At 54.8% G+C, this 14,003-nt stretch overlaps 1 protein-coding gene across 5 annotated transcripts in view; it reads right to left on the bottom strand.

The window, feature by feature from the left end:
• Positions 1-541: 541 nt before the first annotated feature.
• Positions 542-14,003, bottom strand: part of RNF220 (ring finger protein 220) — a 217,042-nt gene continuing 203,580 nt past the window's right edge. For 3 of the 5 annotated variants that reach the window (XM_082613640.1, XM_082613638.1, XM_082613641.1), the window contains 7 exons: positions 7,498-7,594; positions 7,203-7,295; positions 7,014-7,069; positions 6,819-6,897; positions 2,549-2,657; positions 2,327-2,401; positions 542-1,575 (listed from right to left, as the gene is read on the bottom strand). In XM_082613640.1, the coding sequence (XP_082469766.1) occupies positions 1,504-1,575; positions 2,327-2,401; positions 2,549-2,657; positions 6,819-6,897; positions 7,014-7,069; positions 7,203-7,295; positions 7,498-7,594 (581 nt within the window). In that variant the 3' untranslated portion in view covers positions 542-1,503. Of the gene's footprint in view, positions 1,576-2,326; positions 2,402-2,548; positions 2,658-6,818; positions 6,901-7,013; positions 7,070-7,202; positions 7,296-7,497; positions 7,595-14,003 lie in introns of all 5 variants that reach the window. The other 2 variants (XM_082613637.1, XM_082613639.1) reach the window with 2 other exon arrangements.

Raw genomic sequence — 14,003 nt, 5'->3', positions numbered from 1 at the left:
TTCCCTGACTTGAAGGTCCACTTTGGTTAAAGGGGGTTCCTACTGTTTGTTTGATCTGGGCAGTTAACTATACCAGGCTGTTGGTCACTAGGATGGAGAACAGAAGCCACAGGGGACTGAGATGGTGGTTCCATTTTTGGTCCCTGGCTCACTTCAAGGGACTAGAAAGGGACAGAGGTTTGGGGCTTACGTTTTCACCCAAGCTTATAGCTGTTCCAGCCCTAGACTGGGGGATAGAGCCTGCAACCCTTCTGTAGCCCCAAGCTCTGACCTCTTCTGTGATTAATGAGCTGACGATTCTGCATCGATAAGGAATTAACCTGGAGCCCCTACCCATCAATAGTCAGGAGTCCAGGTCCCGGCCTCACCTCCACCCGACAGTGCTCCAGGGCCCCTGAGCAGACCAACCCCACACTGCTTTACAAACCCGTAGCCAAGTCCTTTTCCGCACCGCGGCCAGGAATTAACCCCTTAACTGCCTCTGTTCATACCACCCCATCATCCACCACCCCTCCCTATACACATGCACAGAAGCAGCAGCTGTTTATACTGGTTTAATTCATGTCAAATGTAGTTTACAAAGGGAAAGGACAAGTACCTTTGTATAGAATATACAGACACAGCATCACACCATGGGGCCCACAAGAAGGGCAGGGGAGACAACACTTTTCCCTGGGAACAGCAGTCTAATCCCAGGAAAGGTTCTCTGCAGAAGGCTGGGTAGCCAGGAGCACCCTCATCCAGCCCCAATCTCAACCCCTGCTTCAGCTCGGTTCCCATTTCCTGTGCCTCCCCCCTCCCCCAACTCCTCATGAGGAGCCCCAGGAGCTAAGACTAAGGAGAGGATCATGTCCCTTGGGGCACGTGCCCCACGTCTGGGAGAAGAAATATACACCACTGAACACCGAGCACATGGGAGAGGGAAGAGAACCACGGGAGAGGGAGAGGGAGAGAGAGAGGCAGGCACCCCAAGAGGTGGATGGGCCGAGCCCCCAGCCAGCCCTGAATGAGGCACTGCTTCCAGGTGTTCTTAACAAAAGAAGAAAATCATACAACCAAAGGGCAGGGGATGGGGTAGAGGGTGAGGAGTTGTCCCATTTATACACAACATTGTAAACATACACGGTCTATATTACATGTGCTTCAGTCTGGTGTTTGCATGTCTGTCTGTCCGTCTGTCAGTTGGGGGGGGGCTGGATCTCAGGAGCCTTGCCTGGCTACTCCCCCTACCCCCACCTCCCTGCCCCACCCTGGGAACGGAACCTGGAACAGGTATGGTCCCCAATCTCAGTGGGAGCCAGCAGGCAGGGCCTGGGCCTCAGCCTCCACTCTGGCTCGAGTCCTGTGTGTGTGCGTGTGTGCGCACATTCATGTGTGTGCGCGCATTCATGTGTGTGCATGTATGTACACGGGGAACCTGTGTGTAAGTATGTACAAGGGGGGGTCACGTCACAGGCGGGGCAGGTGGGGCACTCGAGGCAAGGCCTGCCTGGGGTGGCTAGCTCACAAGTAGATTCTCCGCAGGTCTCCGGGCGCTGTGATGGTGTTGCACTGAGGGCAGAGCTTCTTGGCACCCTGCAGGGAGAACAGGGAGGGCTCTGGTTATACCCTGTGCCGCACATTTGCTCGTGAGCCCCTGGGCCTGCAGCTGCATCTCCCCGAACCAGCTGTGTGCTGGGACCTTGGATCGGTCCTGCCCGCCTGCGCTGGGGAGGCATGGGCGGCCTCTGTGAGCAGGCAGGCACGCTCCTGTGTTGGGGAGATGCCAGGATCAAACCGGCTGGCCAGGCCCGCAGCGGGAGCCCCAGTAATGAGAACAAGGCTGGGTCCAGCTGTGGCTGCCGCGGCCCTAACGAGATTACACGCGGCCTTTGATCAGGACACAGAGCCCACGTCCGGGCCTTTTATTGCTGTCTCCGGGCGACATTTTAATGGCTGCTCCCGAGCGAAGAACAGGGGCAGGAGCAGAAGGAGCTTAGTAATGGGAGGGGGAGGGGCTGAGGCCCTGGTCCTGCTTACCCACACCCAGCCTCCTCCTGACCCGGGATCTCACTGCTATGCGTCACACGTGGGCCTGCTGGGGTGGGGGGATGGGGGAAGGGAGAAAGCAAGAGAACCCACGGGTGGGGAGAATTTAATAAACCTGGGTTGGGGGAGGAGAGAGGGTAGTGAGCTTGGGGGTGAACATCCTGGCTTCGGGCTGTGGTCTATGCTTCTGCTCCCCGGCTCCTCGCTCCTCCTCCCCCGAAGCAGGCTCAAGCATGAGCATGGACATCTAGGCAGTGCCCCAAATGGCCACCCACTCCCGACCCCCATGCCACTTCACCAGGGTCCGCAGCCAGCACTCCTCACAGTGCACATGCCAACACTGGATGGACGTTAGGGGCATCGAGTATGAGTCCTAGGGAGAAAATGGGCAGAGAAGGGAGGGGTCACTCGGAGGCTGTCCCACCCTCTGAAGGGCCCAGATCACAGGGCAGAGACCCTCTCCAACCCCCAGGGAGCACTGAAGCCTGAGCAAGGGCGCCCAAGGTTCCCTTCCTCTCACCATGCAGATGAGGCATTTGTAACGGTCCCCACGGGATAGCTGCCGCTCAAGTTCCCTGACCCGAGCCTTCAGGGCCTCAAACGTGGTCACAGCTGAATCTTCGGTGATTCTGCAAAGAGGATGGCATACCTGGGCAGGCAGCAGGCTGGCATCCCTAACCTGAACCTCCAGCCTACAACTCCCTTGAATTCCAGAATCGCATATATAGCTGTCTGCTAGACGCCCCACCCATATCCTCGATCCGCAAACTCCACATTCCAGAACTGCACTCCTCACCCTCCTTGCTCCTCCACCTCCGTCCTGGTGAATTTCTAAACCAGACACCCGGGAACCATTCTCAAACCACTTCTTCCCAGTCACTCCTCACATCCAAAATCTGTCATCTAGCTCCTAATATCTGTGGCATCTCCACTTCTTTCCATAGCTACCACCCCTAGTCCAGGTGCTCATGATTTCCTCTGTGGATTGTGCCACCAACCTGAATGGCCTCTCAGACTCCAGTCCCCTCATTCCATTCTGTTCTCCTAGCACCTAGAATTCTGCAAACCTGACTACTTCTAACATTTTAGTGTCTACGTCAGAATAAAGCTCCACCAAACTCTCCACAAGCTTACAACGGCCTCCTTGGGCCGGTCCCCGCCAGCCACATCCCTCAGTGCCCTGCCACGTACTTTATGCTCCATCCATGCCAAACTCCCGAGTTTCCCCACACACCCCACCATTTTTCACTCCACTGGCCTCTCAGCACTTTCTGCTTCTTCTGGATCACCCCAACCTCCTAACTCACTAGTCCCATCTCATCATTCAGGCCTAGTTCCCACCTCCTCCCAGAAGCCTTTTCCAAGCCCCCAGCCAGTACCCCAGTGGTGGCTGCCCCTTCTGTGCTCTTCCAGCCCCTGTACTGGACTTCACCACAGCAGTATAACCACAAATGTCTGTCACTGCTAGACTCACTTCCCTGAGGGCAAGCTGCTCACTACACCACTACACTCTGAACATTAGCCCCATACTAGGCACGTGAGTATGAATAAACATCTGCTGAAGAAATAGCTGGTCTAACCCCTAGGGAGAGTGAAGAATGTGGGGACTGATGAGGCCCCTAGGCTACAGTCCTAGCCTACCTCAAGGGCTCCTGGTTGCTTCTTCCTAGGCATGTCAGATGTCCTGTTGGTCCTCACCCCTAGTCCAAGCCCTGCACAAGGTCCCTACAACTTCCTGAAGACTCTCTGAGCTGCAGTACTGAACAGGGAATAGCTAGGACTATTCTAAAGAGTGATCCCTCCCACCTCTCCTAAAACAAGTCAACATGGAGAGGCTCAGAGGACGAAGAATGCTTCCTGGAGGTGTAGAAAAGATGGCACTGGAGACAGGCTTTAGGGAATAATAATGACAATAATACAAATAAAAGAGCTAAAATTTATTAAGCATTTACTAAATGTCAGGGATTGTACTGAGGGATTAAAAGTAATTATCTTATTTACACCTCACAAAAAACCCATGAGGAGATCCTAATACTCCTATTTTATATATGAAGAAACTAAAGCACAGAAACATTAAGTACTGTCCAAGGTTCACAGAGTGGGGAAGATGGGATTCAAACCCTGGCAGACTGATTCTGTGATCAACCAGTAACTGTGTAAGTAACCACTACCCTACACTGGCTACACCCAGGAGGAGACAGGCCTCCAGGCTGAGCGAACAGTGGGAACCAAGGCCTAGCGGCCCTAGAGCCCCATCTGGCTGGAAGGCTCACTTCTGAGTAAGTGGAAGGTGCTACACTGGGAAAGGGGACTGTGTCCAAGAAGACCCCGGATGCCGCAATCAGAAAGGAAAGTTTATCTTACCGGCAATTTACAGGAAGTTGTTGAGAATTTGGAAGAGGGCTATAAAGGGTAAGAGCTGAGGTTTAAAGGGTGTATTCAATGAGCTGAGGTAGAATCACAGGGGTGGTGTGTGGGCAAGGACCATCTCCTAGGGTGGCCTGTCTTGCCAGCTTAGGGGAGACAGTTGGCCCAGAAAGCCTGAAAGCTTACAGGTAGTCTGTCCCTCCTGGGTGTAAGAGGTAATGGGGGGGCATGGGTAAGATGATGGGAAACATTTCACGGGCAGCAATGAACTTTGATCTCTGACCTTTCTCTTTTAGGGCACTAGCAGTGACACAGAATGTGACTTCCTGATGGCTGTGTCCCTATGTCAGGGATGCTCTAGATCCATCACTCCATGGGTCCATGATTCTTTCTGCCTTGCCTCTCTCCAGGGAAGCTGAGAAAGGCTCTGACTACAACTCCTCCTGGCACTGGCGGATCTCCTGGGAGCATCCATTCAACTTTCCAGCTCTGGAAAGCTTTTACCATCCCCTCCTTCCTCACAAGCGCTTGCACAGCTGGCTCCTCCCCCAGGCACTTTGCCCAATGCTCTATGTGCCATCCCCACCTGGACTGTTGGTAAGTTCCTGACAAGAAGACAAGGATGGGTAGCTGTGTTCCCTTCCTCTCCAAGGACCAGGCTGATCCTATGAGGTTATTTCAAAGATTGGGAAACCAAGGCCTGGAGCTGGGGGCAGCCTACCCCCGAGTAGAAAACTAACTGTCAAGCCCCAAACCAGAGAATGATTTAGAGCTGGGAAGGCAAAAAGGATGGGGTCAGGAGAGAATGAAGCCATTTCCCACTTCCATCTCCAAAGGCTCCAAGGCCACATCCAATTCCAGAGCCCACCCTATCTTGGATTTGCTCGGCACATAACTGGCCTCTATTCTTTGCTCTGGTGAAATACCCAATCCTCCAGGCCCCTGACCCAGGTAGGTTGTGAGCTATTCCTGAGCCCCTCTAGGGTATGGGGTGGAGAATTTCTTGGAAGAAGCCATGTCTTCCTGCCTTTCTCCTTCCCTAGGTTGTGAAAAAGATCTAGGATGGGAACCCATGATGTGTACGGGGAAGAGAGACATCATGGGGACTGAAGGGCCCTAATCTTGGCAAATCCAGACCCAATGGAGATCTCTGCACATGACTGAGCCAGTCCCCAGCTCATCCCAGACAGCCCTGCCCACTGGTGCCTGTGCTCACACAGGTGGGACAGTCCCCAGCTCCCCCAGCCCTCAGCGGGTAGGACCTTCATGGATAGCCACTGGTTCTGGCCCCCACCTCCCCCTGGGCGCCATCCCTGATTAATGATCTTGTCTTTCTGATTTATGAGCAGCCCCTCCAGATGAGGGTGGGTGCCCCTTACGGCCCCGCCCGCCCCGCTCAGCTGGAGTAGGAGAGAATTATTAAATAAACATCCATACGTCATTCCTCCCCCCCACCCCAAGCTGGTTGCGCCGAACCCGTGCGGCCCGCTCTGGCGCTGACATGGAGCAGCTGCGGTGATTCATGGGCAGCTGGGCCCCGCGCTGCGGCCCATACATCATGCCAGCAGCACTCACGGCCCTGGCCGAGATAAACTGATCAACCACAACGGGCTGGAATGAATTTATGACAACACAAAATGGAGGGAAACAAATGGGAGGTGACCCTGGGCCACCGACCCGGCCCTGCACCGGCCTGCAATCCACTCTCCTGGCAGAAGGCAAGATGGAACACTGGCCCTGGAATGAAGAGGCTGCCTTTTAACCCTGGGCAACCTAGCCTCGAGAGGAGGGAGGGGCGGTTGTGAGGAGTTAGGCAATGGCCAATGGCAGCAGCCCAGGCAGCCAGAACTGGACAATGCCACCTCCTGGGGCCAGAACTAGCCTTGCCTGGGCTTCTGGAAAGGCAGTAAGGTGCCCTGCTGATTTCAAATCCTGGTGGCTCCTGAGGATCCAGGCCAGGGGGTTGCCCAACCCTGGGAGAAGTGCTAACGGATCCCCTTTTCCCCTGCCTGAGAACACAGGCCAAAAATTCCTACCAGAAGTGATGAGACCCAATACTCCTGCCTAAAACCCACTGCAAGCGCCACCCGGGACAAGAAAAATGAAACCAATTTAGCTCCCGATTAAGAAACAGAAACTGGAGATGAATCAAGTGTGCTGGCTGGGCTGGGCAGCCATACATCACATTCCTGGGGCGGAGGCCTCTGCAGTGGGCAGGCAGGCAGGCAGGCTGACTGCTCCTCCTTCCACCAAGGCTCCCAGGGCCTGGGCCCAGCGATCAATTCACAGAGGCATGCTCAGCACCAGCTGGGCCCCACCGTCGGCTGTGTGCCCAGGGCAGCAGGCCTTCCTGGTAGCAAAGGGCCCCTCGCCCTCCAACTGAGCTGTGGTTCCCTGGGCCTCCCTCCTGGCCAAACACTCACTTCTCGATGTCACTGTTCTTGCAGGTCTTCTGCATGGCCTCCTGCTTGCTGCTCTCACCGTTGCTGGTAGATGGCATCTCTGCTGGGACAGAGAGGCAACTCACACTCTGGCCAGACTGAGCAGCACAGGTGAGGGGTTGGGCTTGAGGCAGTCACTACCACCCCCCATCACTCCTAACCTGCGTCAGGACTTACCGTCACTGGCCCATTTAGAGAACTCAGGTGTGATGCGTGTGCTGGGAGGGCCACCACTAGAGGAAAGGAAGGAAGAAGAACGAAGTGAGCCCTGAAGGCAGGCAGGATAACCCTGAGGGCGGGTACTGGGTTGACACCCACCTCAGGGCTTCCCATCCCTCTAACCCACCCGCCCAAGCCTGTGCCCACACTTGCTTTAGGACTGCGCCCCGGAGTGCCTCTCTCTCCTTGGCTTCACCGGGCTCCTCGCCTGTGCAGGGGATGACGTCGGCCTCCGTGTATCTGGCATGGTGGTCAAGGACAATGGATCCTAGTTTGCGGTGGGCCATGAGGGTTGAATCCTCAGGAGGGCTCCCCCGGCCCAAGCTGAGACACTGACCCTCGGGCGTGGTGTGGATGAGTGACCAGAGGTGCTCGCTACTTTTCTTATTCCCTTTGGACTGTCCCACCAGCCCCACCTTGTCCCGCAGTGCCCCAAGGATACTGTGGTTTCCCATACTCCAGAGTGTCATCCCCATCCACATCCAAGTCAGCATCACTGTCTGGATTCTCTTTGCCGCTGCACATGACGAAGCCAGAGCCTGTGGGAAGCAGGATATGAGGAGGGCCTGGGGCCAGCAAGACGAGTCCAAGGGTACCCCTTCTGTTTCCCTAGGTACGGCTCAGGTTTGGGGCTAGGTAAGGCCAATCAGAAACGTGGGCTTGGGATATAGAGAGCCAAGAAACTTGGGTGCTCTTGACTCTGACATTTCAGGCCTTTTCACTCTGCGTACCTCAGCCATCTCTGCACTGCCATCTGCTCCAAGTGGTCTCTGCTTATAAACTAGCCCATTCATACACTAGGTCAGGTCCTCAGGAGACACCTAGTCTAGGCATGCTGAACACCTGTCTTCCAGGTCTAAGAGCAGGAAGAAGACAGAGACACTCAGGTCTACAAGGCCACCCCCACCCAGGACCTGGGCATTCCGTGTCCTATGGTCCAGCCTGACAAGTCTACCAGAAGGGAGAGTAGGCTGGCAAAGGCCCATCAGAGCCATAAAGCGGGACCCCCAGCCAACGTCCTGGTTTTGGCCGTCAGGTCCTTGCCAGCAAAAACACCAGGCAGCTGTTCAAATATTTGGTGTCTGAAGTGCCTGACATTAATTATTCATCCCAACCTCACTCAGCCCAGATTCCTGGACAAGTGCAGTTATAAAGGGATTAAGAAGGGATGGCTGAAGGAGGACAAGCATGCACACCTGCTTCTCAAAGCAGTCCATGGAGGCAAGCAGGTGGGCGGAGGCAGGGCCAAGGGCCGGGCAGGTAGCTGACCTCACGGAGGTGCATGTGGCACAGCCACAGGCACTCTCGGCCAGTGGTGGCGGTGGTGATGTAAGGCGCTGAGTTGCTGAAGCTACTCCAGGCCCGCTCACCTGCCATGTGGTCTGACTCCCAGGACCACCCTTCCTGATGGCCCAGGGCCAGTGACCAAAAAGCTGCTTCTCCCTCCCTGCCCATGTCTTCTCCCAGTGGTCCCTGTCTCGGACCACATCTCATGAGCCAGTGGAACAGCCCTGCCGGGGACAAAAGGGGCTGAAAGCGATGGGATCTGGGTTGAGTGGAATCAGAGGTGTAAAGCAGTTCAGGGCTCTGCCCGATGATCTCAGAAATTTCTTGTTCATTCTTCCCTCTTCCAGGGTCTTAACACGCTCATCAGGGCAACAGACGTGTAACGGGTTGTCATGCCTCTCGCCTGTTCCTTCACCCTGTCACCTTAGAGCTCCGACCCTTCTTTTCCCTGCTCCAGCAGTGTCTGCAGCTCCCCTCTGCACGCACGACCAAGTCCCAGCTCCTCAGTTAGACCCGCTAAGCTCCGGATGCCCCCACTTCTCCACCTTCCCTCTTTCTCTCATTTCACTCCATAAGCTCCACATATACGGATAGACTACTTACTGCACCACAAACGTCACCGTGTCCTGCTCATGCTCTCCCCTCCATCTGGAATGTTCTCCACCTTTCAAGCCCATTTCGAAAGCACTTTCTTCCTGATCCTTCTCCCTCCTACACCTCTGGTCTCTGGTCTCACAAAGGTTCCACCCATCCCAGAGGTAAGCAGCACCAGGGAAAGAGAGAGGCCAGGCACTGCCCAGGCTCCACCCCTCCCTGCCAGTCCTCATCTGCCCTCCACAATGAGGCACCAACAAACTCGAGGCAGCAGGCAGGTCAGCAGTGGGGCCATTAAGCTGAGAAAACACCAAGTTACAGCTCTGTCTACTGTTCACAGCCAAGTGTCCTGACAAGCAATTCCCGCCTTGTGGGTGAATGGCACCTCTATAAACCCTCTGACAGTTTGGGAGACAAACTCCGCCATCAATCAGAATGTAGCCGTCAGGTTCACTTACAACCTGCGCCTCCCGAGCTCTGCCAACCTCCCTCCCCCAAGTACACGCAGCTCAGCAGTCAGCCTCACATCCTTGGCTTAGCCAGGGCCTGCCCGGTCCTGCCCAGCCCTGCCTTTTGGGTGGGCGAGAAGCAAAGCTGAGAATCCTGGCACCACTCCTCAGCCCAGTATGGCTCCCTTGGCAAAGCTGAGAAAACGGGACACCGCCAAACTGCTAGGAAAAGTCCTAGCTTCTCAACACATAAAGCAGCCCAGTGGCCGAAGTCCTTATCTCTGCAGTCTCATTGCCTACCAGGCCTGGACCAGGTCTCGTACTCGAGTGGAACATAGCTATTGTGGTTTCCCAAGTCCTGCATGTTTTCTCATGCCCCCATGCCTTTGTACTTCCTGTTATCTCTGCCTAGAAACATCTCCCTCTTGGTCTACAGAACAAATTCCTGCTCGCTCTGCGAGTCTGACTCTTCTCGATCATGCCTTCTATTCATAGTGCCTACACATGGTAGTTGCTCTATAAATACTTCCTGAATGAACTCACCTCAACATTCTCTCAGCCTTTATCGAACTCACCCTCTGCCTGGCTTGACACTGAGGACAGTGTTTCCAGATCTGATTCCTATCCTCAAGGTGCTGAGTGTGGACGAGACGTCCCCAGACATTTCTACATAGGGGTCCCTTCCGTGGCGTCCATCCAGGCTTCTGTGCAACTCCAAAATCATATTTATTACCATGTATTGTCACTGTCCCTTACCAGAATGAAAGCCCAAGTCTGTGATCTCAGCATCATCCAGCACAGAGCTGGCCAGGCTCACAGCAGGTGCCATACAACACACCCAAGCAGTAATGGCTTAATGCCAACAATGCTGTTCTATTAGGTCCTGGGAGCCCTGTGCCAGAAGGAAGGCCAAGGCCTGATTAGCTGGTGGCCTGGAGAAACCTCTCAGGCCACAACCCTCCCTCTCAGACCCCAGCTCTCAGGTGAGCTGCGACCTTCTGCTCCCTTGACCAACCTGGCAGGATGGAGAGCACAACACACCTTGTTTGCCAAGGAAAAGGCCTATCTCTGGTCTGAGCAGTTTCCTCTGACCCTGACGCCATCCCCCAGCAGAGACAGATGTTGGGAACCTCTCCCTACCCCCACAGGTGTTCACAACAGGCTGCCGCCACCAATTTCACTTTTGTGCTGCCCCAGCCAGCTCCAACCTCCTTCCCAGCACATTAAACTTTATTTTCTTAATGAAATGTCACTTGCTAACTTCTGGCAGAATTATAATAAAAAGAAACGGCCATAAAGCCATTTTATGCAGACAGCGCCCCTGCCAGCTTGTGCCCCCCACCCTGCTTTGAGAAGAAGGCTCCACAGTCATTTTATGTTCTCAGCTGCTGGAACATCCCAAGCCAGTACTCAGAGGCAGGATGGCACAGAGTACTCCTTTGCAAGCCTCTGGCTCCTGTTCTGTGTAGCTCCGGGGCTAACAGGCAAGCTGCCACTCCTGATGTTACTATCCAGGGAAGGGACTCTGCCCCTGGGACCTGCAAGATGACCCAGAGTATCCTTTAGTCAGCAGGGAGGCCACCTTGCTGAGGCTCAGCCCCACTGTATTGTGGCACAAAGGGCTGGGCTGCTGCCCACAGGCAGACTAAGCCTGAGAGTCAGTGATGCTCAGCAGTGGGGGCCTGGTCCTGGGAGGACGGGCGGTGCAAAAAACCTCTTCCCTCCAACTGGACACTAGCAATAGAAAGGGAGAGGGTTAAGTGCATATATGATAAGCAAAGCCTAAATTTTATAGAAATGACCCCCCTCGCATAAACTCCTTTTTTCTTAGGTCAAAGAGAGAGAGAGAGAAAAATCAGCGTTAATTTGATCAATTGATCAGATAATCGATTGAGAAACTGGAGATGCCCGCTTACTGGGACATGAAACCACAAAAAAGGAGCCATCAATTTCCTCACCTGCTGCTCCCAACAAAACCAGAGCCCAGGGAGAAAGGAGTCCTGGGGTCTCTGGAGGCCTGTGCTCTCCAAAGGTGTGGTTTGGGGGTGGAGGTGCAGAGCAGCAGCTTCCGGAGAGTTTTACACTGGAATTAGTTACACATGCAGTTACGGTGTCTTGTGTAAACGCCATCGATTGGGGAGCTGACAGTCTGGGGAGCTGCGATGCGGGACAATCAATCGGCCTGCAGTGTCACCTGCCACCTCGCTGAACAGTTGACAATGCAATTATCCAGTGTGGAGGCAGGGAGTTGGCGTGTGTCAAACGCACTTAGCCACTTTCCGGGCCTCCTCGATAACGTGTTTCACTGCCTCACGTCAGGAGAGACGCAGAGAGACAGACGCCGTTTAAAACCATTGATACTTCCTCCTTCTGCCTGTACTCCCCGTCCCAGCTTAACAACTGGGTTCCAGAAGGCGATTAAATCCCGTCAGTTGCCACAGAAGGTGCTCTGCTCCTTGCCACCTCTCCTCGCCCCTCCCAGCAGGCAACAGTTATAACTAAAGGTGTTAAGGAGGTAGAAGGCGGCAGCCCTAACGCTCTCCATTCCAACACTGCCGGCAGCAGTCGGCTGTTCCAACACCTGTCACTGACTGCACCCGGCAGCAGGGCTGTGCTGGGGGACATTTTTAGCATCTGGGGCTCCCATCTTTTGAAAACCAACACGGCAAAGGAGGCAGCAGCTACGGCCAGGCCAATTTCTCCATGCCCCTGGGCTCAGAACACTTCTCAACCCCTTGACCCATAATCTGGAGCTGAAGTTTTATCAAGCAACAGCCAGTTTAAAAGACCTGTGCCAGGGCTTCCCTGGTGGCGCAGTGGTTGGGAGTCCGCCTGCCGATGCAGGGGACATGGGTTCGTGCCCCAGTCCGGAAGGATCCCACATGCCGCGGAGCGGCTGGGCCCGTGAGCCATGGCCGCTGAGCCTGCGCGTCCAGAGCCTGTGCTCCGCAACAGGAAAGGCCACAACAGTGAGAGGCCCGCGTACCACACACACACACACAAAAAAAGACCTGTGCCACAGCTGCCCTGTCCTGTCCATGGCATCTCATCCCAGGCCACATGGAAACAGCCTAAATCCAAGGCAAGAACTCGAGAAAGATGCAGTCGCTAGGCCAGGATTGGGGCAGGGCAGAGGCCCTGGACAGTGGGTTCTCTTAGTATCACCCCTGTCCAACACCTGTTTGATTCAAAGGGGCTCAGTGCTGGATTCCAGGGATGCATTTCCCTCCAGGGCTCAAAGATGGGAGTTCCAGCACCTTCCACGTCCTGTGCCGCCTCCTGGGAAATCCCTCCATCTCGCCACTCATGTGCCCACATCACTGTGACCTTATCTGAGGCCAACCATTCCATATTCTCTCTCCAGCCTGTCCATTCCGATATGATGAGCTCCAGGCTCCCCCAATCCAGCTGGGTGAACTTTCACTGGCAACCAAAACAGGAGGGACCAAAGCTCCCACCACAAGTCTCTTCTCTGGGACCCAGGAGCTGGTGACAGGCAATGAAGAGAGCTGGGGCTCATTCATCACGTACCTCCTTTGACTATAGGCAGGAGCGGGTTTGTCCCCAAGGGCTATATAATTAGGTTTCCGCTGTGGCCCAGCCTAGAGGTCCCTTGCTCTGCCCAGGGCTGGCACAGGGCACCAGAAGAGCGTCTTTCTTCCCTAACTGTTGAGCTCTTTTAGGGGAATGTTGGTGCAGTACTAGGGTCCATGTGCTGCCCTTTATGCAATTAACTCTGGGTGGGGAGAAACAGCACTAGCAGGTTAGCAAACCTAAGGTTCAGAGAGGACAATCAACAGCTTAGGCACGCAGCCCAGGGTGTCTGCAAGAACTGAGAAGGCCAGAGCTGTTTCCTAGTCACCGGAAGTTTCTTCCAAACTACTCTCTTGAAAACTTTATCTCTTCCTTCAGACTCTTAAAGATCCACTTCCAGCTGGACCTATCTCAGTGCGTACCTGTTCTGTCTGGTCCTTCGCTTTGTCCTAAGATACCAATTCCAAGTACTCCCAGGCCTAAGCAATCTGGGCCTCACCCTCAGTAACCACAGGCCCCATCTCCAAGGCCCATTCCCCTCAGCCAAGTGTCCCACCAAAACCTCTTGCTTGTTCACTGGTTCCACGGCAGAATACATTCAAGGAAACCGATTTGCTCCACCAGACCAGCTCCCAGTGGGCCTGGTGGGAAGCTGTGCTGAGGATGATGAAGGGGTCCTGGTCTGGGAGGAGGGATAGGGGGTGATCGCATACAGGAACTTATCTGCAATTCTTTCATATCTAACAAGGACAGCAATCTCTGTTCTGTCAGCATGCACGGCTCGGCTTAAATGGGCCTCACCACTCGCCTGCTCATCCTGCCTCTGCTCCCTCTCTCTGAAGTCGGCTGGGCAGCTTCTTCAGCCAGCGTTATCACTCCCTCTAACCGGTCTTGGCAGGCAATCTAATTCCTCCTGAAAAGGTCACCGCCATTTTAACTGCCTTTCAATCACATTAAGCACGCGCTGCCCGGCTTGCGGCCCAGCCCGCCCGGCGGGCGATCAATGCGCTACACTGACACCAGCCCGCCTGGCGGGGCCACACCCAACCCCCCAAGAGTTGGGGCCTATCGGTCCTGGCCAAGG

Source organism: Mesoplodon mirus (genome assembly GCF_964341445.2).
Source record: "Mesoplodon mirus genome assembly, chromosome: 3".
Classification (NCBI taxonomy): Eukaryota; Metazoa; Chordata; class Mammalia; order Artiodactyla; family Ziphiidae; genus Mesoplodon; species Mesoplodon mirus.
Note: the sequence above shows the minus strand (reverse complement) of the source record. Positions and strands in the feature narration are given on the sequence as shown.